Genomic DNA, 27668 nt, shown 5'->3' with positions numbered 1-27668 from the left:
AGGGAGGAGGGACCCTCAGCCTCCTGAAGGACAACTGAAGCAAACAAACAGAAAAGGATGCATTGGTGAAATGAGGATGAGGTATGAGCCGGGGCGGGGGGCAAAACCGAAAGTGGCAAAATCAAAACTTAGGACATTGAACCAGTAGCAAGGGAAGAAAACACACTGCTGAATAAAAACAGGAGAAACCCAAATGAGCTGTAATGGTGAAGGTGGTGGAGCAGTGAGCCACTTGCGGTCATGGTTCTGAAAACACACTTGGTGGGAACGTGCGAAGCTGACAGCTCTTTTCTCAGTGCTGCTGAAGTGAACCACTGCTTACTGTTGGGTTGCTAATTATCTCCCTGCGGATGGTAATTAAATAAAAACACACTGAAGTAAATGAGTAAGACGTGTTTCCTTAATCATGGGTGTAGAACACACCATAGCATTTATCACAGCAGACTGTGTGTGAAGCCCTTCCGCTGTCTGCCTCGTAACCACTTTGAATAGCTATGTGCAACGTAACATTACAGCGTTGCCAAATTTACATTTATTTATTTAGCGGATGATTTTCTCCAAAGTGGCTTCCAACAAACTCTATGTAGTGTTATGAGCCCACACACCTTATTCACAGAGGTGACTTACACTGCTAGATACACTACTTAGAATGGGTCACTCATCCATACATCAGTGGAACACACTCTCACTCTATGGGTGAACCTGTACAGCATGTCTTTGGCCTGTGGGAGGAAACCAGAGCACCCAGAGGAAACCCACACAGACATGGGGAGAACACGCAAACAGACTGAACGGGGATGGAACCCACATCCTCTCACACCACCCAGGCGCTGTGAGACAGCAGCGCGAGTCACTATGCCACCGTGCCACCTTAACTCAGCAACTGTTCATTGGTCAGCTTGTTCATACCCTTCAGAATTCTGTTGGCCACATATGTGAAGGCAAAGGGAATTCTGCAGTAAAAAATCAACTATAATTCACTCAGATATTAATGTATGGAGGTGAGTGTAAGTAGAAGGGTGAGCTTTGCAGAGCCCAATGTAAACTCACCCATACGCCAGAATGCGTGGACTAATGTATGTACTGTGATACAACCCCAGAGAAGAAACAAAAGCTACCACGGCACGCTCACGTTGGAGCACTCTGTCATCAAAACACGTTACGTGACACACAGAGAGAAGAGCTACTAACTGTGATGAAAAACCGATAATAATGTTTTCTTCAAACGCGTTCCATAAACCACTGGCGGACAGGTGGCATCACTTCAGGTTTGTTGAAAGCCCCGTAACAAACCTGTCACACCTTCGTGTCATGTACATTCTGTATCATTACACATGACGGCCAACAAAGTTAGAAAGCAGTGAGAGCGGCGCACGTTGTCAGAAAGCACTATGGAAACGACAAACACAAATCACGTGCGCCGATAACAGAATGAGAGTTGAGAGTGACTTTCTGCGTCGCTGCATACCGCCAAACTGTGACTTAACTCCTAGAGCATGTGAGTGCAAATCAATTGTGACAGCAGAACGTCTCCTCATGGAGCTGGAGAACGTACCCCTGGACACACAGACATACAGTTCCAATCCTAATTTCACATTTTGTACCAGAGCATCAATTCATATGTGTATAACTAGTGCTACTGGAAGGACATTACAAAGATACAAGTATCAGCTGGGGAAAAAAAAACACATTCCGTCGAGAGGAATACTGCAGAATTCCCTCCTTTTGTGAAAACAACAGGAGCCAAGTTACATTTGAGCTGGGACAAAATACACACAAATGCGACCGCTTATTAAAAAAAAAAAAAAAAAAAAAATCACAGCTTCACTGGGATGATTTGCTTTGCTCTAAATTGCCCTGCTTTTGGACACGGAAAAATACCTGCCTGTTTTTCCAATCGATAATTAAGTTTTTCTACATCCTAAATAAGCCCGCTGTAGCGCACAATGCACACTGAAATAAACGGCTTCTTCATAAGGGGCTCCGACACACTGAAGGAAAGGCAACACATTGTTGCTTAAATATGGAAAACATAAGAGGCAGCACATGGTTTTAAACTCCAAAGCATCATGCTGTAACAAGAGCCACTTCCATCTGGAGAAATGATACAGCCAGCAAATCATGGGCCATAAACAATGGCATCAAGGAGCATGCAAATGCTTTTTTTATTTACCTATGGGTCGAAACCAGCGTCTGCACTCGGCTGGCTCATCTGCATTACTACATAATTCATGTTCTCTTACCAGCAGATCCGTGCATCTCCTATCGTTCTTTACATTTATTTTGGACAGAGCTACACAGGAATGCTGTCACTTCAGTTTAGAGCTGCTTTGCAATACACCTGCATTCTTTAACACCGAGGCGAACAACCCGAAAATCTTTCAGACAAGGCACTTTCTTCGGAATTTCGAGTGAGAAACGAGACAATGCGGGAAGAAAACCATTCATCGTGCATTCTGTCACATCAACCCTTTTCTATGCATCATTTAGTTATGAGCCAGCAGGTGGCACAGTGGTTAGAGGTGCCCGCTGCCCTTTGCGGACGATGGTTCGAATCCCACCTCCTCCTGTAGTACCCCTGGTCAAGGTACTCACCCTGAACTGCTTCAGAATAAGTTACCCATTATAAATCGGTAAAATCACTTTAAGTAGCTTAACACTGTGGAGAAAAGTGTCAGCTAAATAAATGTGATGATTTTGAACCAACAGTCAAGAAAGGTCATTATTTTTCCATGTAAGTGGAAGAAAGTGGTGTTTTTAGATGCGATCCTGTTACAAGCCTTATGCTTTCTCTCCCCCCCTCCCCCGACCACTGACAACTCCAGCAAACCAGCCTCGCTCCAAAAAGCCTCAGGCTTACAAATTGCACTCTTCCCAAATTTTCGAGAGCCTGCTTTAAAATATAATCATATCAGTGAAACCAACTGAGTACAGAACTTTGTTCTTCAGGCATACTGCTTCAGACACCCTGCATGCTGTAAGCAACATCATAAGTGGTATCTGCTGAAATTATTAGCAGCAATGCACCCCCAGCAATGGCTCACAAAGTAAAATTACAGTGCAGACTGGTGTCCCTTCCTTACAAAATATGTGCATCTTCCCAAAACTCTTTCCGGGATACACTCTGGATCAGCGTGACAGCGTTATGGGCAAATGGTTCTTGATTGAGAGGGAAGAAATAGGTTAATTAATAAAAATATTATGTTTCTTAGAGGGGGCCTGCTCCCTGGCGGGTCTGGGGTTCGAGTCCCGCTTGGGGTGCCTTGTGATGGACTGGCGTCCCCTCCTGGGTGTCCCCCATCCCCCCCCGGCCCTGCGTTGCCGGGTTAGGCTGCGGCTCACTGCGACCCTGCTTGGGACAAGGGGCTTCAGCCTGTCTGTGTGCGTGCGTGCGTGCGTGAATTCGAAATTCCAAACCCATACATAAGAGTATCTGCAGCGGAAAAGTAAACGCACACCTTAATGAAATGCCTTTCAGCTGAAAAACATGCTGCCGAAATGCACGAGTGTGAAAGAAGGCATCGAGTAAAAATGTTCTCTTTAACAAAACCGAACCTGCTTTTTCCTGTCTTCAAAAAATTATAGAGCCTCATAGTGCTCTGAAAAGTCCAAGGTGTAAAAAGCAGAGAAAACAATATCACTAGCAATTATAAGAAAAAACTGACTCTCCTCTAGTTGTTATCATAGTCACGGACTAGACCTTTCTCACATACGGAGATTATAGTGTAAACAGTAAGTACCATATGCTGAGCATTCTGTAGTTTGCATTTGTACACTGGGACTTCACTGACTGATTAGTGTGAGCACTCCGATCGTGACTGCAAGCGTTACTCACCACCCACTCCCTGGCCCTGCTGTGGGCGGCTCTGCTCTCTAATTATGCAGGATTACACTGGGATGTCTTGAGCCCAGGAATATGCAGAGAGAACTGGGAAAGCCACTTCAAACTGAGAGCCCATGGGAAGCTCCCCATCTGCAAAGGGGCACTTAACACACTGAAGTGCGATGTGGGATCCGCCACATGAGCTCCACGGGAGCCTTCAGAAGACAGCCTACCCCTGGTGTAAACATATAGCAGGTGACCTGAATTTACTGTTCTTTGAGAAGACCTCCACAAAACACCGTCTGTGAGACAAATAGCTTACAGATGAATACGGTAATTCCATTGAAATTATTAACAGACGTACAAGCCATATGCTTTTCAAAGTAACCGTCTCTTTCAAGCACATCTTCAGTTAAACAATCAGGATCAAGAAAAACACACACTTCTCTCTTGAGGGATTATAAATCGTCTTCTCTCAGTTTATGCAGGGAATGCATTCCTGAAAACCCTTCGTAGGTGAAATCTTATAATTCAAAGATGTTAATTAGAATTAGTTTCAATGGTATTTTTTCTTTCCATTCCTAAGGCCAATTTACCCATTTATGGTAAAATATCACAAAATCCCATTAAAATAGACAATTATTTCAGCAGTTAACAATTAGCATAACTTAGCATAACAAGGCAATCCCCCCTATTCATCTATAATACCTTATGCCATTATTATTATTAGTAGTAGCAGTACTACTGTACACCTGGGTGGCATGGTGGGGCAGCAAGTAGTGCTGGGTGTCTGTGTGATGCGAGAGGACGTGGGTTTGATCCCTGCTCAGTCTGCGTGGAGTTTGCATGTTCTCCCCGTGTCTGCGTGGGTTTTCTCTGGGTGCTCTGGTTTCCTTCCACACTCCAAAGATGTTCAAGTTCACCCCTGGTGTATGAGTAACAGAGAGAGTGTGTTACACTGATTTATGGATGAGTGACCCACTGTAAGTAGTGTATCCAAAAGTGTAAGTCACCTTGGTCAATAAGGTGTGTGGGCTGATAACGCTACATAGAGTTCGTTGGAAATCGCTTTTGATAAAAGCGTCTGCAAAATGAATAAATGTAAATATCTACCTGCACTTCTTCAGCTCTGAGTCACTACATATGGTTTGCCTAAATGCTCACATACGCATTATTTGACACTGAGCATTAACATATTAATTCACACTTGAAGACAAAAAAAATCAAAACATGAAACACTACAGAAATGTATGCCAATGAACTCAAACTCTCTGCACAGACTGACATGGTGTCTTTCAGCACCTAGGTTGTGTGACTGGACATGAGTTTAATCTCTGCTTAGACGGTGGGGGTGCGGGGGAGGGGGGGTTTTCTTGCCATGTTTGTGTGGGTTTCCCCCAAAGAAACATGTTTCGGATGAACTGGTACCACTGTAAGTCACCAAGACTGCAAGTCACCTTGGACAAAGGTGTCATCTAAATACTAGTTCATAATCAGTGTAATATGCTTTGGGGAAAGCATCTGCTAAAGAAATAAATGTAAATGTGGTGCACTAAATCCAAACTCAGTCTTCATAAACTTGTACAAATGCCTCATAAGTCAAGGTAGGGGAATTAAATGAAACTGCTTCTAAAATCAAATTCTGGCAGCTCAGAGAGACACATCTTGGGGGATGACTGTGGTTCCCTTGGGCCACCTTGCACTAAGACTGTGTACATGGTTGAGTAAGTTTAACCAACCAACCGATTTCAACAACTGCTTGTCCCGAGTGTGGTTGTGGTGAGCCGGAGCCTATCCCAGAGACATTGGCTGCAAGGCCGAAGGGGCGGCGGGTGGGCACACCCTGGATGGGACGCCAGTCCATCACAGGGCCACAACTAGGTGCCCAGACACACAGCCGGGCAAAGGTACTGGAGCAATTGCAGGGCAAGCACCTTGCTCAAGGACACTACAGCGAGAGGCAGAGATCGAACCGACAACCTTCAGAGCCAAAGGCAGCCACTCCAACCACGACGCCACTAGCCGTCCCTTAAAGTTTACGAGTTTGTAATTTCCTACTAGGGTCTTATTAGTGTTTATTCCAAGTTGCAGATTTCTGCTCGGGACAAGCAACTGAAGACAGGAATTGCACGGTTGAGAGTGACCTGCACAGGGTTCAGTTGTGTTTTGTGCTGGTTTCTGTACTGCCTGTCGCATCTCGTTCAAAACGTGTACAGTGCCAAGACATTTCAGACATACAGTGTTGCAACGTAAAAAGCATTTCCGAAGAGCTCTGTGTCCAGGGCCAATCTGCAGTGCACATATATGGAAATGAATTCATATCAACTAAACAAGTTAACATCATTTGCATCATCAAAACCAGAGCTATGATTACTGAGATTATAACAAGTGAAACTAGCAAGCAAGGGCTAATGGAGGTTGAGAATTGAATGTAGTGTGAGCCACACAATAACTGCAAAAACTGATGGTGGCTCTGGTCTCACATCACTCAACTGTTAGGAGGCACACAAAACTCAAATTTGGTCCTCGGAATTGCAAAGAAACGCTTCTGAAGCCAAAGTAAGGGTATTAAATGAAACTCATAACATTACAAGGCCACTGATTCACTGCAGTCAATCCCAGTAACAATACAGGGCCACTGATCCACTGCAGCCAAACCCAGTAACAGTACAGCATCACTGATCCACTGCAGCCAAACCCAGTAACAATGCAGTGGAATTGATTTACTGCAGTCAATCCCAGAATTACTATAGTTCCACAAAGGCACTGCAGTTAACCATAGTAACAATACAGTGAAACTGATTCACTGTAGTACATCTTGATTTTCATGTCTCTTTCATGAACAACACGCCTTCATATTTTCAGATGTAATTATGCCCTTGGGCCACATTCGCATGAAAAAATTTATACCATAAAATATCAAAGATTTTGTGAAAGTAAAATATATCTGGTTCAGCCAATAAGAAATAGGACATTTTTTTTTGTTATAGTATATCCTTGGAAATATCCCTACAGAGCAGTTACAACATGACTGTGCTTAAAGCAGTAAACTGTCGACTGAAAGAAAGTCAGCTATACTGCTGCTATTACCCACTATTACTGTTACTCACACACCACATGGGTTCAATAGGTGAAGGGAAACCCAGGAAAAACAGGAAAGACACCATTTCAAAGGTACAGTAGACATTTAGATTTGGTCACACGCAGACAGATTTTGCACACTGTATTTTCTGTGAGATGTATGTTGCTTTGGAGAAAAGCATCCACTAAATTCATAAATGTAAATGTAGATGCAGTTGTGGCCAAAAATATTGGCACCCTTGCACTTTTTTGCAAAGACCTCACAATTTCCTGTAAAATGACTTGAAACTGACCAATGTATTTGGTCTCCAGAATTCTTTATGTCACTGTTAACCCTCTCCAGGCAGACACTGCAAATTAGCATCAGCGGGTACAGGTTTTTCCTACTGTTACTGTTAATTTGGCCCTAAGAAGGTTAGCAATTTAAAACCTTTGCATTAGATTGAGAATTTGACACATCACTTGAAATAAGAAAAAATAAATACACACGCACACACATTGTCTGAAACCACTTGTCCTGAGCGGGGTCGCGGCGAACAGTCCATCGCAAGGCACCCCATGCAGGACTTGAACCCCAGACCCACCCGAGAGCAGGGCCCAGCCAAACCCGCTGTGCCCCCCCCGAGAAAAAAATAAAAACTGACAAAATGATTGACAGCCAGACCCAATACTTGGTAGCACACTCTTTGTCAGATACTCTACCACACTGACCACACCGCCATATACTCAATATCATTTGCAATAGCCAGCCCTGAGATTCCCTGCATCTCTGCACTGGAAGTTTGCCCCATTCCTCTTGTGCAAATCACTCCAGTTCATCCACATTTGAAGGTTGTCTTCTCTCAACTGCTGCTTTCAGATCTCACCACAGGTTTTCAATTTAGATGTGGAGTCACTGCTGGCCACTTCAGAACAATCCAACATTTTGTCAAACCATTCTTGAGCGCTTTCTGAAACGTGTTTGGGGTCATTGTCATTGCTCTAAATGTCCTGGTATTCTTCTCACTCCATAATGCCATGCACACATTGAAGGTACCTAGTGCCATAGACAGCAAAGCAATGCCAAAACATAATCTCCATGTTTCGAAGTAGGGGAGGTGTCCATAACTCCTGTTAGTTTGCCAAAACACACCCGAACGTGCCAAAATCCTTTTGGGAGAATGTCCTACATACACAAGACCAAATTTGAGTTTTCAGGTAAAGCATCATCAGCTCAATGTTTACAAAAAAGAAAAAGACCTTCAAGGAGCTAAAAATCTCCTTTTAAAGAAAAAAAAAAAAAAACCCACAAAGACACAACAAATAAGTAGAGATGCTGCATCTTCTCCAACAGGATGTTGGGGCCAAGGCAGCTTGGCAGGTTCTGCAAAACCCGAATTCCACCAGAACACCTCCCACGGAGTGCGTTTGCTGCTGATGACCGAGTTTCTGGCCCAATCTTCAGCGCAGTCGCTGGCACACGGTCTCAGTGGAGCCCAAGGAACAGACTCACTATCGACCGCTAATGCAGCCGTCATCACCTTGGACACCCTTGTGGCAATAGGCACAGTGGGAGCGGGAACGGCTGCTCTTCTATAGTAAATAAAGCATCTGCTTAAAAAAGAAACAAAAAAATATATTCTTTTTGAGAGTTGGCTTTACATCTATAGTCTAGAGGATATAATGGAAAGAGAAGAGATATCTGTCCATGTACTTTATTTAAACTTTACAATATTTGCATGTGACGCCTGCAAACACGAACTGATTCTGCTGCAGTGCAGTTGACACTGGTATCAGGACATTGAGATGATTTCTTCTAACAGTGTGTGGAAAAAAAAGTGAGACAATTTTGTTTTTTAACATCAAGTCCAAAAACATCTGCCAAGACCCTTCAGACAGCAACGAGTGTAACACACCATGACATAGTGTGTCGACATTTGATTCTGATGCCATTACAGGAAGGAAGATGAAAAAATAGAGCAGGGGGGTAGCGAAGAAAAACAAAACAAAAAAAAAAATGCAAACACCTACAATGCCTTCTTAATTACACACTTGCTTCATTAAAAGGACGGTTGGTGGTATAGCGGTTAGAGCTGCAGCCTTTGGGCATAGAAGTCACAGGTTTCAGTCTCATCTCTAGCTATAATATCCTAGAGCACAGTACATAGCCTAAAATTGCTCAAAATAATTTTAATTTCCCAGCTATATAAATGGGTAATAACTATAAGTAGCTTAACATTGTAAGCTGATTTGGAGAAAAGCATCAGCTAACTGAAGTAAGCAATGTTTTAGGTAAAGAGCATGTCAGCACTTCTGTCGTAATAAAAGCTATGTCAGAGTATCACAAAACACCGTAGATACAATACTAAATACTGATACAAGATATAAGACTGAATACTGAGTATCACAAGATACAGGTTTTCTAAAAAAAAATTACTTGACAAGGAAGAACAAAAGGTCTGTTAATCAGTACTTCTTTGTCCCAATTATAACTGGAATATTCAAAGAGTACATAAATGACAAAAATAGTACAAAAGCAACATCAACAATGCAGTATATGAAACTTGAGGATATGGATATTTGAGAATTATTTTGGAGACTTTACAGTGAACAGTTGGGATCTTGGCACTAATGTGGGGGTGAGCTTTGGCTGAATGTGATAGTGTGTAATGGCAGCTGTAAAACCCTCCAGCACATGGCTGTGACAAAGAATGACTGAACCATAGGGTCAGTGTGTCAGGCGCAGTGGGACCCTGGACTGTCTGGACCTTCCTGTTGGACCTGCTGTGAAGGGGGGGGAGTTATGACAGATCATAACTCTTGGCACATGACAAACTATTTGACATCAGCAAGATCTTACAGTCTTCCTAATTGCATTTCTGTCATTTGACAAAACATATTGCAATGACACTCTCCAACAGGCATCTATTTCATACTAATTACCTAAAATTTCTCATTATATAACACTGATTCAGGTTTAAATAAAATTACGATTTTAATAAAGTAGTTAAAAATATATAATTTACATTAAAATGCCTTCCATCACATTATTTCATTATGAAAGGAGTTTCTGAATGTATATGAGCCAACACACAGATGAGGTTCACCTCTCTTTGCAGACACAACAGGTCAGATCTGGGGCAGCCCGTCACGTCAAAGTGCCACACCGTACAGAGCTGCTCCAATACGATGAGAACGCGAGTTGCTAACCTTTATTGAAAAACGGAGAAAAGGTGCATGCGACATCATCAGAAGAAGACAGCAGACACTGCGAAGTGTTCACATTTCCTGGATGTTTGAAAAGCCCAAGGGCTCTGTGTATTAACAGACTGAACATACACATTCATCTATACACCCCTGAGGCATGTGTGGCAGGAAGCAGTACAAAGGGGCATGGCACAAGCGTGCCCCAGGACCCTTCTGCTAAAGGTTACATGGCTAGCTGTCATAAATGGAAACGCTTGCTTTCACCCCAGTCTCTGATCTTGGGAACTCAGCATTAACCTATTTATTACTATATGCAAAGGCTTCCCGTTCATAGCTCAAGGCACACATAAAAGAAGCAGTAAGAGATCTGAAAGACACCTCACACACACACACACACACACACACACACACACACACACACACACACACAGTTAAAAGGCTACTGTCACATGTTGATCCGCATGAAGAGAGCAGAGTGTGTACTGTTGTAGGGCACTCAGGAGATGCAATATAGGGTGGAGTGCAAACTGCAGGCCCCTCTGCCACAATTAGGTCACTGCCCACAGCGCTGGACCGTCCTTCAGCATTAAGAGAACTTGGCATGTTGTGTGCAGCCAGGACACTGAGCAGATCGCCGTAGCCCTTAGATAATGAAGAAGGGTGAGAGGTACCGAAATATCTTTTCCGCGGCAGTCATAGTTTACTGCAACACAGCTTTATGAAGGATACCATTAATCAGTGGCATTGCACAGTCTGGTTGTCTTTAATCCATAGCACATTTGAGGGCATTGGGTTTACAGTGCATTTAAGAGTGCATTACATCCCCAAACCTAGAGCAAGGGCTTGGGGTGAAAAGGTAACAATATGTCACAGTTACAATTATGCAGCACTTTCTAATAACTTCCAGAAGAGTGTCCAGATATTCCAGAATTCTTCAGAATTTTCATGCAAATCAAAGATGAATTTTCTGACTGGGAGAAATTTAAACACTTCTGTCATCTACATATTTACAGAGGGAACTTATGGTGTAGGCCAAAACATTAAAATACATTTCTTTGCCAAATATGCAAGAGTGGATAGTCTATGTACCATAACATCTTCAAAAAGAGAGTCTCTTAAATCACAACCCAAACTGTGATTTAACAAGAGAATGGTTGAGAGAAATCAACATTTTTGCTCAAGGTTTCTTGGATCGTTGTGCGTACCCCAGTCCAGTAATCGTGTATCTTATCAGATTCCCAGTTTAAGATGTGTCAAAGTGCCTGGAGAGGCTTCACATTTAAAGCACAGCTGAGATGTCCCTGAGAACATCCCGTGAAGGCGCAGTGGTGTGAGGCAGATTCTGTGAATGAACCTGAAGTTTTTCTCCTGGATGATGAGAGAGGTGCAGGCAGGGAAGACTTCAGCACATATAGATCATCAGTGATGGTCACTAAAAGACAAGTCAAGGTTCTCTTCCCAAGTCTCCCTCAGTGCATCAAAAGTACCAGTGCCTGATAAAATGGCGTGTAATGCAGAAATCATGAGTCTGGAGTTGTTTGCTATAATGAGTTGTTTCTCAACTTTTATTAATTTGTTTTAAAAAAAAAAAAAAAAAAATATTATGGCACGTTAGAGTGTGGCCCTGCACGACCAGAAAATGACGACTCCCAGTGCGATGCACTTCTCACGAAAGGATTGGTGAGACTCAGGATAACAGAAGTGAGAGGAAAGTTTTTGATTCACACTGATCTTTTCTAGAATGCTGTTTTTGGCTAAGTTAATGCATGCAGTTTTGCCAACAGACCTTTCTGAATGATCTTTTTATTTGTTTTGTGAAACACACAGAGTACGTAGGGGCAATATTCTCATGCAAGCACCAAACACTTTGGAATGTAAATTAAATAACATGCCATCTGATAAAACACGCTGGGATCGCTAATCGCACAGGTTAGTGGGCCCACAGCTTAAAAACCCTCTGTGTCTGAGACAACACAATCTGTTTTGCTGGAGCACTTCCATGTGCTCTGATAAAGCGCATCCAAGTGCAAACGCTACAAAGCTGTTTTGTTTCAGATTCCCAGGGCCTTCCGCTGTTGCTTGGAGAGGATTTTTGTGCGGTATTTCCCTGGCTCGGGGATAAATGTTAAGCTTGTCGGAAAAAAACTGTGATTAAACGCCCCGCTAATCTTGGAATGCTCTGCAGAAAACTCCAGTGAAATAGCTTCATATAAATTTATTTACACACAATACCAGGAGGGCAGTTACTCTCAGTGAGTTGTTCTGCTCCCAACAACAACAGAAAACACAATTTCTCAACATCATATGGTACAACTAAAATAATAAAGCTAAAACAGCTGATTATTTCTAAAATACCATAATGCACCAGAATAAAAACTAACCATTTTGACTTAGAAATTGTGAACCCCCCCTCATTTACAAGGTTTCTGAACCGTGCCTCTCCATATCCACACGTATGGTCTGATGAGACCCACGGTAACTGGAATGAATATCAAAAGTTCTGACACCAGATGTCTGCTTCAATATTCTATGTGTTTGCCTTCCACTTCTGAACACATCTACACACATTTCTACAGAACATATTTAATGGCTGTGGAGCTGAAAGTACACAGATGTAAACAGAAGCTTGAGAAATTGTGGCAAACATGACCATATCTGGTCATAACTGAGAAGACCACATAAAATAAAGCTAAACAAAGAGACAATAGCATTCAAGAAAAAGGCTATACTTTCACAAAACCTAGCAAGGCAGACTGAATTTGTGGACAGCTCAGATTTATAAATACAGGCTATAAAATAGCACACTTTCTTTGAATGTAGGCAATTCTCATTAAAATGCTGATCATTTTTTTTTTCCAAGACAACCTGGAAACGGGACGTTCCTCCACTCTGTCATCCTCACCCCATTTCCTGATGTCTGACCGCTGCCCTGTGATCGATGACAGGGTCTGCTGTCCGGCTGAGCGATTTTGGGCCTGCAGATTTGCCAAGGGCAACATGTGTGCTTGGTGTGGAGCAAATTTGCCTCAATGGCTGCCAGCTGCATGGGCCAACGAGTCTGTGCCATTGATTGGTATTTAACCACTCCTGGGATTCCAGAGCCCTCCCCAGGCTGCTGCCTGCAGGGCTTTGCATCCACTCTCATTCACTAGCAGACCTACAATCAAGCTGTCTGTCTGGGACACCACATCTGCCCCTCCCCCCCGATGGTTTCTTCTAGGTAACTCTCTTGTGAAACAATGTGGGGCACCAAGAGCCCTACATGGATGAGCTGTGGCTGAAGACTGAGTTGAGTCGGTGTTCAAGCATGCTGGCTTTCAACTTATCCACACCTTCCATCCAAAGTTGGCATAGAAAGAACAGAGAATCTCCAGTTCTGTCCATCTCCACATCCATAAAGATGCTTAACCCTTTAAAATTGCAAGAAAGATCTTATATAAACATCAGAAAGATCAAAAAGTCAAGAACCAAACTCCCATGAAAGACATCTTTTCCATTCAAATCCTTGACATGCCTTTGCTAGACATGACATGTTGCCAATAGAAATGTCAATGGAAGCACACAGCAGGAAGCTGCCGTTGTGGAAGTCAGTGAAGGCTAGATGCTGAGACACTGCTCTTTTTTACTGTCAGATATAGCAGCACCGAAGCACAAACGCTGAGCACCGTGGACCCGCCCACACAAACTGATCTGAGACCTGTGAGAGCTTGGGCTGTACTTTTCACACACAATTCAGTGTAGGGCACTTTAGACAAGCAGGACAGAAAAGGCCCATTTGTGTAATGTGGGCTATTCAGGGCAAAATTGGCGAGGGACTGAAAGCCAAATGTGAAATCATTTTTGCTATAAAAAAGTCCAAGAAGATGGTTTCACGCTCATTATTAAAACATTTATTTAGCTGACACAATTGTTAAAAGTGACTTAAATGTTAAGCCACCTACAATTATTTAACCATATTTACCACTCTATAATTTTTACTGTATCAGTTCCTTGATCAACCGTTCAACGGCAGCGATGACTCGATCATGGGTCCATCGAGTGCGAGGCGACAGCTCTAACTGCACTGACTGTTGTCCTTACAGTATATATCTACTACTACACATATAATGTAAACATTTAAAAAACACATATACATGATTATTAAGAATGTGACTAGAAATTGTCGATTTTCGAATAACGTTTTATGTGGCTACTCGTGTGATGTATACTACTTCATATGGTGGAAAGAAAACTAACTGCACTTAAGAATCTCATGTCTGCATCTAAGTGTCTCTTTCTGTTAATATAATGAACACATTGTATTTTCTATAAGATGTACATCTCTTTGGAGAAAACTACCTGCTAAATTAATAAATTTAAATGTATCTAGTATATAAAGACTAAAAAAACTAATTATATATACACACATTAATTTATATAAATGCATAAATAAATGAATATTTAAGTCACTGATTTCAATAACTGGACAGATATTCCAGGCTGTAGCTACTGTACATGGAACAGCAAATGTTCGAGCTAAAGGATAATAGCTGCTGCCAAAAGCTTGCACAATAGTTTCTTTTATTCATAATTGGAGTAATTTATGGTTTGTACCAACGTATAATTTGGTTAGGTAGCATCATTATTCATTAAGCACCCCTACATATGTGACGTGAGAACTATGAAGGCAAAAATAAAACCAAAAACACTTTCATTCAGATGTTAAACTAGACTCTTCCTCTGTGATCACAACACAAAAAAAGAGCTCCTTGTAAAGTCCCCCAGAAACACTTATTATTTTCAAAATCGTTCCCATTTGCCCCTTGTATTGCACTGGCATTCATAAAAGTCCCTAATGGGTGAATGACAGACACCCTGAGCAAACTGCGAATCCCCCACCAGAATGTCTGTCCCCAACGTGCTTCCCCAAGGTCTAACTGTCAGACAAGTGCCATCGCAGCTCAGCTGCGCCACACCTTAGAGCTGCACCAGGCTAGCGCTGAGGGAGTCTCCGCGCTTTCGGCTGGTGGTTCCATATGCGACAGCCTCGCAGCACGCGGACAAAGGGGGGCAGGGGGAGGGACCGGCAGCACAAACACAAAGCTGTCACAGTATTTTATTACCTCCCGGGCCTGCAGCCTGCAGTCAGCTCAAAGCTGCAATCACAGGCCATTACCATGTAATTCGCACTGGGAGTACAGGGAGAAAGGAAAGTCTCGCTTCCTTCTTTTTTCCAGTGCTATGGAGTTGAGATATGAAATATGTCTGGTGGGGGAGGTTTGGGTTAATGAGGGCAAAGAAGGCTGCATGTGGCAACGAAAGGGCCCTGGACGACTGCTGATTTGATGGTCTGCCATCATGCACAAGAGACTGAAAAACCACAAAAACCCAACTACTGGTAATCTGTACTGACTGTACTTTCATTTGGTTAAACATAGTTAATATGCATTTAACATGAGAAGAAACATAAAAACCCAGCTCTTCTTTTCACTGGCAAAGACAAGCATGAAAATTATCTCTGAAACGCAGGGGGAAAAAAAAAAAAAAAAAGACAATGCAAAGTAACTCTGCTGCTCTTGATTAAAATCTTTAAGCTGGAACACAGATGAGGATCTCCAGCAGAGCAGTGCAGCCAGCAATTGCTGCAGCAGGGAAGCGTTTGTACGCACACTTCGCCAACGTCCACCATTTTGCAAGCACTTGTTCGGTACCATTTGTGGGGGGCCGGCATGGCACGCAATCCTGTGGTAGACCAGAGAGGAACCTGCTCCACAATGGGGCCCTGCGGCGGTCTCCTGGCTGCTGAAAAGCATGCTCTATTAAAGCACAACACTGCTGCAGACATTCGTCTCCCCTGGATGGCTTTTTCAGGAAGCGAGGGCACCCAGGTTTGCAGTAGATGAGCAACGGAGAATGGGGACAGAATTATTCAAAGCTTTTGATGTCTCAAGAGAAGGACCAGGATTATGATTTTTGATGTTTTGTGGCCGGGAGGAAAGACAGTAAAGGCCTTCCAGTTGACACAAATTAAACACAAAGGTCAAAAGGCAACTCTACAAAACATTTCTGATGACCACATGAATGGACCACTTCCTTCCAAAAAAAAGAAAAGATGTGTATCAATTTTTGTGCATGAACAGTGCACCGATGCCAGCAATATTAACACTGTTTTCCTCAGTACAATGCAGCCAAGATGATCTCTGTCTCCTCTTCATGCCACATTAAATAAGTCATTACAATGTATACTGAATTTTCATAATGTTGAGTATATTACAGTGGGTGTCTAGCATTTAATGCTTTATTATAGAACGGTCGCATTATAAATTTTGAGCTCAGCTTCCGTTTGAAACGCAGGTGGCCTTTTCACTTCATTTTCAACGTTAGCTTTGGGATAAGTCGAGATCTCATTATAGTGGTGGCCAATCCATTGCCCCGTGGACGTTTAGAAGCAGGCAGTCTGAAACCCCCTTGCCAATCTGTGTGCTCTGAACCAGCTTTGCAGGAGTCCCTCGCTTCTACATTCAAAGTGTCACCACCAACTGCTATGTCAAGGTAGTGGCAAAGGGAGATAATGCGAGCTGGCAACAAAAAGCTGTTTTAAAAACTTCACAAGCAAACAAATCCTTGGATTCCATGATTCTCTCGACATGGACAGATTCTTGAGCTAGCGGAAACCGTTCTCTACCTGATGAGCACAGGTAGCCCAACAAACGCTCAATACGGACAGCTGAGTGTGAAATTCTACAGGGGTGCCTGACAGCACATCCCCCCTGGGGGGGAACACCTGGCATTCCAGGTTTCGCAGGACACACAGTGAAAGGCTGCAGCTCCTTCATCAGCCTGTGTTTCCATGCTGTATTTTTGTCTCTCAAGGACGAAAGGAAGTGTAAGTAAACAGGAAAGAATTACAAGGGACGCAACCGTCATCAATGCTGGTCTCGCGACATGTCAAAATGCCTGTGTGAACATCAGCTTCAAAAGTTCCATGAAAAAGTTCCAAGACTCACAGCTGTTAAGGAACAAGAACAAAAGATATGTTATTCTGAAGCCAACACACTCAATATTTCACCACAGCGCTCTGACCTCCTAAGTGTGACCCAATGGTATCACAGGAGGGTGTAGTGACGAAAAAAGGACATTGACCAGGACCAACTGAGAACAGCGCTCTATCAGTCAAGGAACAACCAGCTAGACAGCAAAGAAGAAAAAGACAGCAGGTGCTAATAACAGGGATGCAGGCACACGCTCCAGTTTCCTTGATGGAAATGGAGGTCAAGTGCAGCTTTTTGTCACGAGATGCCGTGATGGCTTTAACTAGTGGAGAAGCACAGGGAAACGGGGAGGGAGGCACAGTATTCGGCAGGTGCCTCCAGCTGGCAGGGGGGGATTCATTAAGCCTTTCTTACTTCCCTCAAGTTCACACAGACACAGAAAATGGTCATCTCAAAACCACTGATACACGTCTTAAAAAGGATAAGTTTGAAGCAGTTAAGGATAGCGAGTGGGGTGCTGCCACTGGTACAGAGTACTACAAAAATGGAGCTACGGCTATTTCTAGAGCAATAATCCCTGAAAACGAGAACTGAAAATTCCAAACTCCACCCAAGGATTAATTCAGCGCTGCCTTCTGTGAGATGGAGGACGGCTTAGCGTGGCTTAACAGAGCCTGATTACAGTATTCCGGCACCTTCATTCAATTAAATCATTGGTGAAATGACAGCGCAGAGTTCTGCAAGTATGTATTTTCACCACGCAGCTGTTTTCTGACCCTTTTCACCAAAACACGTCCACTAAATACAATGTCCCTTGCAGTGGAAAGCCCTTTATATGGCCATTGGTTGTCTTCTCTCTCTATTAGTGGTAATATGAAAATGAGTACTGTAAAACATACGACCCTCCGTCGCGCTCACCGTCTGAACACAAAAGCACTCGAAAGCCCTAAAATAGTAAGCAATAAATACACTACAGATCCAGTCCATTACAGAAACAACAAAAATTATCATCCGTAAAAATAAATTAAACTCTAAATAACATTTCGCTGTGGGACTTGTTGTTATATATATTCAAATGGTTCTTCTCCTGCGGAGACTTCCACTCCGTTCTCTGTGGAAAGGACATTATAGTGTCAAGGCACTGTGCTAATGCAATAGTGTGTGGTTTCAGCCCTTCCCAAGAGCAAAGTTTACTTTCTTAAAGCACACAATGATTTTCTTTTTTTTTTTTTTTGCCAGCAAATAAAGTGACTTTGGCTTCATCATTACTGGTGCTCAGATACCATGAATCTTTGAGCAGTCGATCCAGACCAGTGGGTGGGATTAACACCAGACAAGTGCTAATTGCTGAGCCATTGTCTTGAAAGTGATGGGTTGATAAATTAGTGAGAACATACAGAACTCTTCTGAGAAAAACCGTTTTCATACAACTTGAGAACATGACTTTTTCACTACTGAATTTTTAATGAAAATAAGTCTGTTCTGAAGAATAGCCCAGTGAAACTACTGAATTCTTTAAGAATTTAGCAGAATCCCAAGAGTTATAAGAGAGAGTCTTCTTCAAATATATAAAACTGATTTTAAACAGGATAAACATACCTGTGTTTGAGAGACATAACTATATCAATTTTGAACGCATTTGCATTCCACTCAGTTTTACAGACATTAAATGCTCTAAGGTTATGCTTCTGTTCATATGAAGACATTTAAAGTACTTTCACATTCAGCACAGGAAGCTCACGTTACTGAAACCCAAATGCAGCAGGCAGATTTGCTGATAGTACATTAAACAAAGCGACAGAGTGGCACAGCAGGTAGTGCTGGAGCCTCGAATCACCTGGGCTATGATTTTGGATCTGAGGCCCCTCTGCCAGTGTGGAGTTTGCCTGTTTTCCCCATGTCTGTGCATTTTCTCTCACAGTCAACAGAGATGTGTGGAAGAAGGCAACGGTAAAACACTTTCATACACTCCCATGACTCCAACTTAATGACACAAAGTCCTGTATTGTTATAAAAGAAAAGAAAAACAAATAATGAAATAAAAATTACTAAGATGCAAGCTTGTGCTCCAACTAAATACAACTCAGCCATGTGTATTTGAGAAAAGGGAGAGAGAGAAAGCATGCTGCCAGCACTTAACGGTCCAAAACAATGAGAAACTTTTTTTAATCTAGGAAAATCTATTGTGAGTTTGTTCTGTTAGACATTAATTTGGCTTATGCTGGTTTACCTGTTCATTTTTACTGTAGGAAACATGAAGGGATAAGTTGCTCAAAGAGTCACCAACTGAGACTCGTGACAGGAAACATTTCTTCAAGCCCATTTATTTTTCTCAGCCAAAATCACATTATATTCCCTACTAGTGTCAGCAAACTACAGGCAGCGCAAGTAACATAAGAAAAAATTGCTGATGTTTCAATAAATATTCTGGCATATTAAAATGCAATTTTGAAATAAATATTTATATTTATCAATGCTGTAAAAAGAAAATACTTTACTACGAAAGGGTAAAAAAATATAGGTATTAAAAAAAAATTAAAGAAGGCTTATTATGAAAATCCGCTTAATGGCTAACTGAGCAAATCTGCCACTCCAGTTAAATCCCATTAAACACTAGGTGGTGAGTCACTACAAGAAGCATGTCATCAAATAGAATTTGACCAGCTGTTGCCATAAATGTGGAACTGTTCTCCTTACACAGCCATATAGTTTCAGCGAATGTGAGAAATTCTTTCAGTTAAAACCTTGTCGCTTCATGCATCATATTACGGTGAGAAACAAGCAGTGTCCGAAGAAGCAACGCCTGAACCAGATCTGTCAGAGGCCAATACTCTACGCTGGGGTGAGGATGTGACTAGTGTGACCTTGCCTTTGGGCCAGTACAGCAGCAGTTCGCAATGAATGAGATGGAAGGGGTGCCAATGATCCTTCCCTCAGGGTGCTGAGCTGTCAGTAGTGATGTCTTTTTCAATAGCACACATGTCTTCACTTCCTCCGCTTTGTCCACAGAACACTTCCCATATCACTGTCTGAATTATTCATTGAACTCTCTTCGAAAAAAGGAACAGAAAAACAATTTGCTGATCCTAACAGATGACACGTTCTCATTCAGAGTGCCTTCCTTATCAACCCACAAGTACTTAAAATAAAGGCTGTAAAAAAAAAAAAACTCGAGCATTAAGGGAAAGCTTTGGGTGTAACTGAAGACTTGTTATACTGCCGATTAGCTGAAGGTGTATTATGTCTGCTTTTGTGATCCTGGCAATGTAAAGGGTGACAAGGACAAGTTACATACAGCCAGATGGCAACATACTGTTCATGTGTAAGAGTGGCACAAGTATCTTCAGGAACAAAACAGTAGCACTGTGCCTCACCATTAAAGTGTTGTCAGAGGAGGATCAAAATCCTTTGCTGGAGACTTATTAAACCCACTGTAGCACTGTAAATCTATATAATAAATTACTACACCATATTTACATACTTTACAGAGACTGCATCGATCAATCATTCTATGATTTAACTCTTTAAATGGCAACGGACAGCTGATCCTGTCTGATACATGACAGCTTTGAGTGACACCGCACGTCAAAGGATCCTTCACGTTGTAAAAATCAAATCTCAAACAGTGAGACGGGTACAGCTGTCCGGGACTAACAGTGAATTAGAAATACCGTTCTTTTGCACAGCATGAGTCTATGTCCCTAAGAAAAGATAATTCCAAGTACTGAAGACTGTGATGAGACTTCACATCATCGCTGTCAACGCAACCTCACTGCAAGAGAGGTCACCCTCACCCAAATACACGCTTGTACAGATACACACAGATGTAAGGCTCCCATTACCAGTAAATCGGCTCAGCGTTACACACGTAGCTGAACACGCTGCCCTGTCACATCACCCTTCCGTAGTCTCCGTAGTCTCTCTAGCAGTCTGTCTCCACACACCTGCAGCCTCACAAATCCAGCACAGACACCGAACGAGCCCACAGGAAAAAAGCCCCTTGCCGTGTATCTTTGGTTTGGACTGCAGCTGGGAAATGCTGGGGGCAGTCTGCCTGTGATCTGATCTGAAGAGAGGTGGAGGAGAAGAGGTGAGGAGAGGATTGGAGAGGAGAAGGAGAGAGGAGAGAGGTGGAGGAGAAGAAAGGAGAAGGAGAGGATCAGAGAAGATTGGAGAGGAGAGGTAGAGGAGAGGAGAAGGAGAGGACTGGAGTGGAGAGGAGAGGGTGGATGATCGAGAGGATGTGAGGCAGTGAGTCCAGAAGCACTGCTGCTCCTCCTCACCTCTCCCCCCATCCACGTTCCCTTCCTCTCCTTCTGTCAAGTTCACATTAACTCCAGCCCCACTGACACACACCTACCCCACCCCCGCCGCCCCCACGGGAAAACGTCCTCGAGTGATTTAAAAAAAATCCCCCACCGTTCCGGGCTCAGGTAGACCAGCACAGAGAGCGCACAAGTTTCTCAAAAAAGCAACGCCTTTTTTTTTTTTTTTTTTTTTAAAACCGAGCGGAAGAAAGAGCAGTGTGGACAGACAGAATGCGCGCGGCGCGAGCGCGTCCGCCCGCCCGCATGCACGCGCCTCAGGTCATTCCAGGTGAGGAGGGGTGGTGGGTGCGCGGTGCTGGGAGCAAGCAGAGGGTGGGTGTGCGCGAGGAGGACGGGTGTGGACGTTTAATTCACGTGTTCTCCAAAAAGCCCACCTCACCTGCGCTTACTCACCTCCACACTTGTCCCATCTGCAGGATGTGTATGAGCGACTGCCAGATCCACACGGAGATCCGGCAGCACCTGTTCCTCCCCGGGGCGCCGGCGGTGAGACCCGCCGCGGCTCTCCGGCTGCTGAGCCCCTCGACCGCCCCCAGACCTCCCCCGGTGTAATCCTGCACGAACCACCTGAAGCTCAAGATCTGCACCAGCACGGAGGGGACAAGTACGAAGAAGAGGGTGAGTCCGAACCACAGGTAGTCCCGCTTCGAGTAGTAGTCCACGGCGAGCCACAGGTCCGTGCCCACGTCCCAGAAGAAGACGAGCAGCGCCAGGACGATCCACAGGCAGTCCAACCACAGGCGCTCCTCCTGCTGCGGCCGCCTCGCCTCCTTCCCCTTGCCCAGCAGATAGTGGAGACAGGCGCTCCGGCAGCCCCAGTAGCAGGACGACGTGTTACAGCAGTGACAGATGTGGAACGAGCTGCCCTCCCCGGGTTCCTCCTCGCAGTTCCCCGCCGTTTCGTCCAGGTTGTGCAGCTGGGCGAAACCGGCGACGACCCCCAGACCGTCGGATTTCGCTGCCATCTTGCTCTCTGAAGTTCCCACCTCCGGCTTCCGGCTCTGGTGACGTCACTTCCGCGACACCTGTCCTCCCACCGTACCCCAGACTTGATTGCCATCTAGCGCGCACGTAATTACCGCGCAGGGGTGCGCGGCCATGGACGCGGAGCTCTTGGTCCGCATGAAGATCCAACGCATGGGTCTCACATCAAGGTGGACTTAAGGCTGGGCTTAAGACGTATGGTGACGTCTGTTTGGTGTCCCAGCGCGGATCTCTTAAATAGGTGACGAATGTTTAGCAAGGCACTTCTTTTCTTCTCCCCGTGCTTGTCTTCTTGCGCTGTTATTAATCCACCGACTTCACCGTGAACATGCTCCAAAATGCAGCCCATCTTCCCCATGCCACCTCACTTGGCTCCCTTTCTCCTGCTAATCGTTGTTGCCACCTAGTGTTTCGTGTTGAATTCCGGATGGGGAGGTGAAGGGTGGGGGTGGGGGTGGGGGTGGGGGCATTACGCGATGTACTACTGTAATCTGCTTCATGACGTTGTTCAACACAGATAATCCCAAGGATGAATCTATTTCTTCATGTTTTCCTACGAGTGATTTAAAAATCAGTACAGGTGACTCCAGTATAATGTAACCAACACACAGTATTCATCGATGTATTCATTATGATTTGCAATTTCAACATTTATTATGATGATGATGATGATGATGATGGCTTAGACTTCCACATGAGCACCATCCACTGTATGTACTGTGAAGAGCATCTTGGCAAAACACGTTGCATCCGGCACAAGAAGAGACGTCATGATGTTGTAGTTTGCCTTCTCCTCCTCCTCTTGCTTTATCATGAGTGTCATTTGTGTCATATTTGCGCTCTCCAAGAAAGCACATGGATTTAAATATATTAGTTCTCTCTGCTTATGTTTAGGTCAGAATTATGGCTGCTGCTCTCTTAGTTCATATCATATCATGAGGTCGATGTTAATTCTTTGAATTCTTCAGCGCAAAGTAAAAACCGCAGGGACGGAGCTAACACGAAAATAATCTGTAAAAACTCAGGTACGAAAGCAGCAAACATTTCCAGCAGGTATGTTGCAGCAGTTTAATGATCAAGTTTATTAAGACTGAAATGTCGTGTAGTGCGTTCTAAAATGTTCAGACGTGACAGCTGCAGTATGACGTAATGGTTAGCGCTCCCGAGCTCCGGGTGGGAATGGTAGCGGAGCGCCTGATTCCCTATAAATATTTTGCGATATAGAAAGCACAGAGCATCTGGAATAGACAGATTCACTTGCATGAACTGTGGAGTATATTAAGAATTCATTACAGCACGCACCGTTCCCCAGTCTTTTTTTTTTTTTTTTTTTTTTTTTTGTTAAGGAATAATCCGGTAATTGGTGTTTCAGATGTGAAGGTGACCCCGTAAATTGAATATTTTACTCCCTCCCCTTTCCAAAGGAATAGGTTATTGTCAAAAATGCAAGAGGAAGTAAAGTTATAAAGAAATAAATAACTGTGCTATCGGTTTTGCAGACATTTGATTTCTCATTATTCTTCCTTTTCATAGTAGAAATCCACCTTACACCTGCGTGCATACAAGCAGAAGTCGCAACCGAACACAGTATAATTCAATGTTGTGAATGTGTTCATATTAGCCGGCGTTTTGTTTCTTAAGAACGAAGGCACTTACATACTGCACAATCCTGGCACGGTAAACCGCAAAATACGGACAAATATCTTACTGTACTTCGGCAAATTTTAATTATAAAGAGCTAGAAATACATATAATGAATACATCATTGAAAGATCGCAGGCGGAAAAAATAATGATTAGTCTGATCTTTCGGAGCGATCACATAAAATTGTGCGTCTGTCAAAAGAAATATCTTTGAAGTGACCACGTGATGAAAACCTTTGCAGATCGGCAGGGTACGATGGGATGTGGAGCGATGTGCGGGGTAATCTCTGCCGATTAACACTACTTCCTCGTAATCTGAAGGTTCTAAGTTCGAGTCCCATGTTTGTTAGTACTTATACTGCACTGACGCAGTAATAGCACTTGATTGTTGTAAAGTGCCTTGCGGAAAAGCGTCGGTTAAAAATTATAAACGACATCCGACAAAGGAGCGCCATGTCCCCTTTGCCACAGTTGCGCGAATGGCGCTGTCCGGTGCTGAAATACTGCGTGTTCGCAACCAGGACTCCAGCCTTCAAATACAGTAACAATGAACGTGTCTGTCAAATGAACTGTTTGCATGGTTTTATACTCAAAAACTCTTCCTGGCTGCCGAGGGGGTGTGATGTATTTCTTGAAAGTTTCCTTGCAGATGCCCCTCACACAGTTACACGCCTTCTGATGATGGATGTGCCAGCAGCGGAGATCCACGTTTTCATGGTGAGATAAAAGAAGAGAGGATCCGCTGTAACGTGGATGGCTGAGATTCAGACGCATCACCTGCATCGCTCGCTGTCAGTTTCTGGATCCCAGCCGACAGCCTCGGCCGCATCGAGCCGTGCGAACGACACGTGCCCCGCCCCCTCGAGCAGCGGGCCGAAAACACCGGGATCAGCGCCGAGCCGTTCTAACCTCGGCACGCGCTCACCCTTGTGGGTTCGCAGGATGCCACAGACACCAGACGACATCCTCTCAAGAGTGATCGTGTGAGCCTCCTCTCACTGTCACAGTGGTGTGTTGCCGTGGGAGGGGGGGGGGGGATGGGCGAGTGGAGTGTTAGCTGGTGGTTGCGATGGTGAGGGGACTGTGGGAAAAATGCTGTCTTCGATGAAAGAAACACTCTCCTTCCAACAACCCCCGTGCCCATTTTCATTTTCATTACAGGCCATATTAAATATAAATTGCTTTTTAATAGATCCGCGAGGCGGTCGACTTGAAGCATATTATTTCCACATTAGTGCGCAGAAGTGCAGGGAGGCGCGTGCTTGGCGCGCACGCGTTGCGGGGTGTGCGTGTGCGTGCAGCCAGCCGTTCCTTGAGCAAAATGAACTCGCACGGAATTGGTAAAGTCCACCGCCACGATAATTACAGATTTTTGATTCATAAAAGTGGGAGTGCGGTGGCGCAGTGGGTTGGACCAGGTCCTGCTCTCTGGTGGGTTTGAGGTTCGTGTCCCGCTTGGGGTGCCATGCGATGGACTGGTGTCCTGTCCTGGGTGTGTCCCCTCCCCCTCCGGCCTTATGCCCTGCGTTGCCAGGTTAGGCTCTGGCTCCCTGCAACCCCAAATGGGACAAGTGGTTCAGACAGTGTGTGTGTGACTCATAAAAGAAACAGTGGATTCCTTACTATACAGGTGACTGAAACCTGAATTGGAGCAAAGCAGCCCTGCTGATCTTCTATAAAATTCTCTAATGTTGTGTGTTATTTATTCCATGTCCATATGTGCCAGACAGTACCCCTCTGATACTCTGAAAGGCAACGGCTGTGTCCGGTAAAGTTCATGGTACAGAATACTTTGTGAGCTAAGAGACATTACACTGCAAACCGGAGTCGTTTTTTATTTAAAGAAAATACCTTCACTTGACGAATATGTTAAGAATTAAACAATTCTCTACTGAATGCATCAGAATGAAGACCCATTTTTCTGTTTCTAAGTAAGATTACTTAATGATCTGCCTAAGAATTTACCGTGGGCATTTAGAAATCAAGGAAAATATCTCAATTATCTAATTCTTGATCGTCAACTCTTAAGTTACAAAATACTAAAGGATAATATACGGAATGTAAAACATAGTAGTAAAAAGGTTGTGTGTTCAGCGATGTCATTCTGCTCACCACTGTTTTACTGAGCTCTTACTCGCTCGCTTGTAGCATGTTATCCTGCGCAGGTCTTGCCATTCTTCTCAGCAAGACTTTTTCCCCTACAGGATTATCACAGACTGGATAGTTGCCTAGCCATCACACACCACACACACACTGTCTGAAGCCACTTGTCCCAGGTGGGGTCATGGCAAACCAGAGCCTAACTCAGTAACAGGCCCTAGCCAAACCTGCTGTGCCACCACATCCCTTAGCTATCGTGTTATTCTTCATAAACCAACGTGCTTGCACCAACAGTCACTACACATCCAGAGTTAGATCACAGATATTTTCAGTTCTAACATCCAGTTGGACTATTACTGGACCTCTTGACCCTGTGTGCATGCTTTATAGATCAAGACACCATGTGGCTCACTGTCCATGTGGCCGAGTTGTTCAAGTAAACGGCCATTCGTACCTAATAAAGTGGCTAGAGAGCGTAGGTAGCGCTTTGCATGTCGGTAGTTTTAAATATGCTTAAAATAAATTATGTACTATCGTCAGTGTTCCCTTGCTGTTCCAGAATAATATTAGCTTAGTGTTCAAAATGCAGTGTTTCTCATACTGACGTGTTCTCTGGCAAATGTAGGCTGTTAATTTCTATGAAGCAAAATGTACGCTCCAGAGAAAACCGTCCACTTCATTACCCTCAAGTTGTTCCGACTCAAACTCAAACTCTTCTACAGAGTGTGTTTTAAATACCTCTAGAACGGAGGCATGTAGCTCAGTTTCTTTGAACGTGCCACGCAAGCACAGAAACACTGTATTTCACTCTACAGAGTAACATTTAGTTTGTTGTCACATACGCTAAGATTGGTACCATAAGGTACCAATAGGAGAAACACCTCAGCATTATCCCCACTCACCATCATGAACAGCACTGTGGCAACAGTGGAGTCATTCAGGTTCTTGGGCACCACCATCTCACAGGACCTGAAGTGGGAGTTCCACATAGACTCCATTGTGAAGAAGGCCCAGCAGAGGTTGTACTTCCTTCGCCAGCTGAGGAAGTTCAACCTGCCACAGGAGCTACTGATGCAATTCTACTCCGCAGTCATTGAGTCCGTCCTCTGCACCTCTATAACTGTCTGGTTCAGCTCAGCTACGAAATCAGACATCAGAAGACTACAGCGGATAGTCCGGACGGCTGGAGGAATCATCGGCACACCCTCCCCTCCACTCTCCAAGAATTGTACTCGTCCAGAGTGAGAAAAAGGGCTGGCAAAATCATCCTAGACCCTTCGCACCCAGGCCGCTTCCTCTTTGAACTTTTGCCGTCTGGCCGGCGCTACAGAGCACTGAGCACCAGGATAGCCAGGCACAGGAAAAGCTTCTTTCCTCAGGCCCTCTACCTCATGAACAGCAAAATGCCCCCTAGGGAGTAAACTGGTGCAATAAACAACGCTATTTATATTTATATTTATTTTTCACATCATGTCTCTTATTTACTTTCCCTTGCATTGTATATAACATACCTGTACAAACATATAATGTCTAGTGTCTATTCTATATATTG

General features: G+C 43.9%; 1 protein-coding gene across 1 annotated transcript in view; it reads right to left on the bottom strand.

Moving 5' to 3' along the window:
• Positions 1-22362, bottom strand: part of xkr6b (XK, Kell blood group complex subunit-related family, member 6b) — a 62211-nt gene extending 39849 nt beyond the window's left edge. The window contains exon 1 of the mRNA XM_018743456.2: positions 21783-22362. Coding sequence (XP_018598972.2) covers positions 21783-22354 — 572 coding nt within the window. The 5' untranslated portion in view covers positions 22355-22362. The remainder of the gene's footprint in view (positions 1-21782) is intronic.
• Between the last annotated feature and the right edge of the window lie 5306 nt (positions 22363-27668).

Source organism: Scleropages formosus, chromosome 1 (assembly GCF_900964775.1).
Source record: "Scleropages formosus chromosome 1, fSclFor1.1, whole genome shotgun sequence".
Classification (NCBI taxonomy): Eukaryota; Metazoa; Chordata; class Actinopteri; order Osteoglossiformes; family Osteoglossidae; genus Scleropages; species Scleropages formosus.
This window is presented reverse-complemented; position numbering and strand designations above follow the sequence as displayed.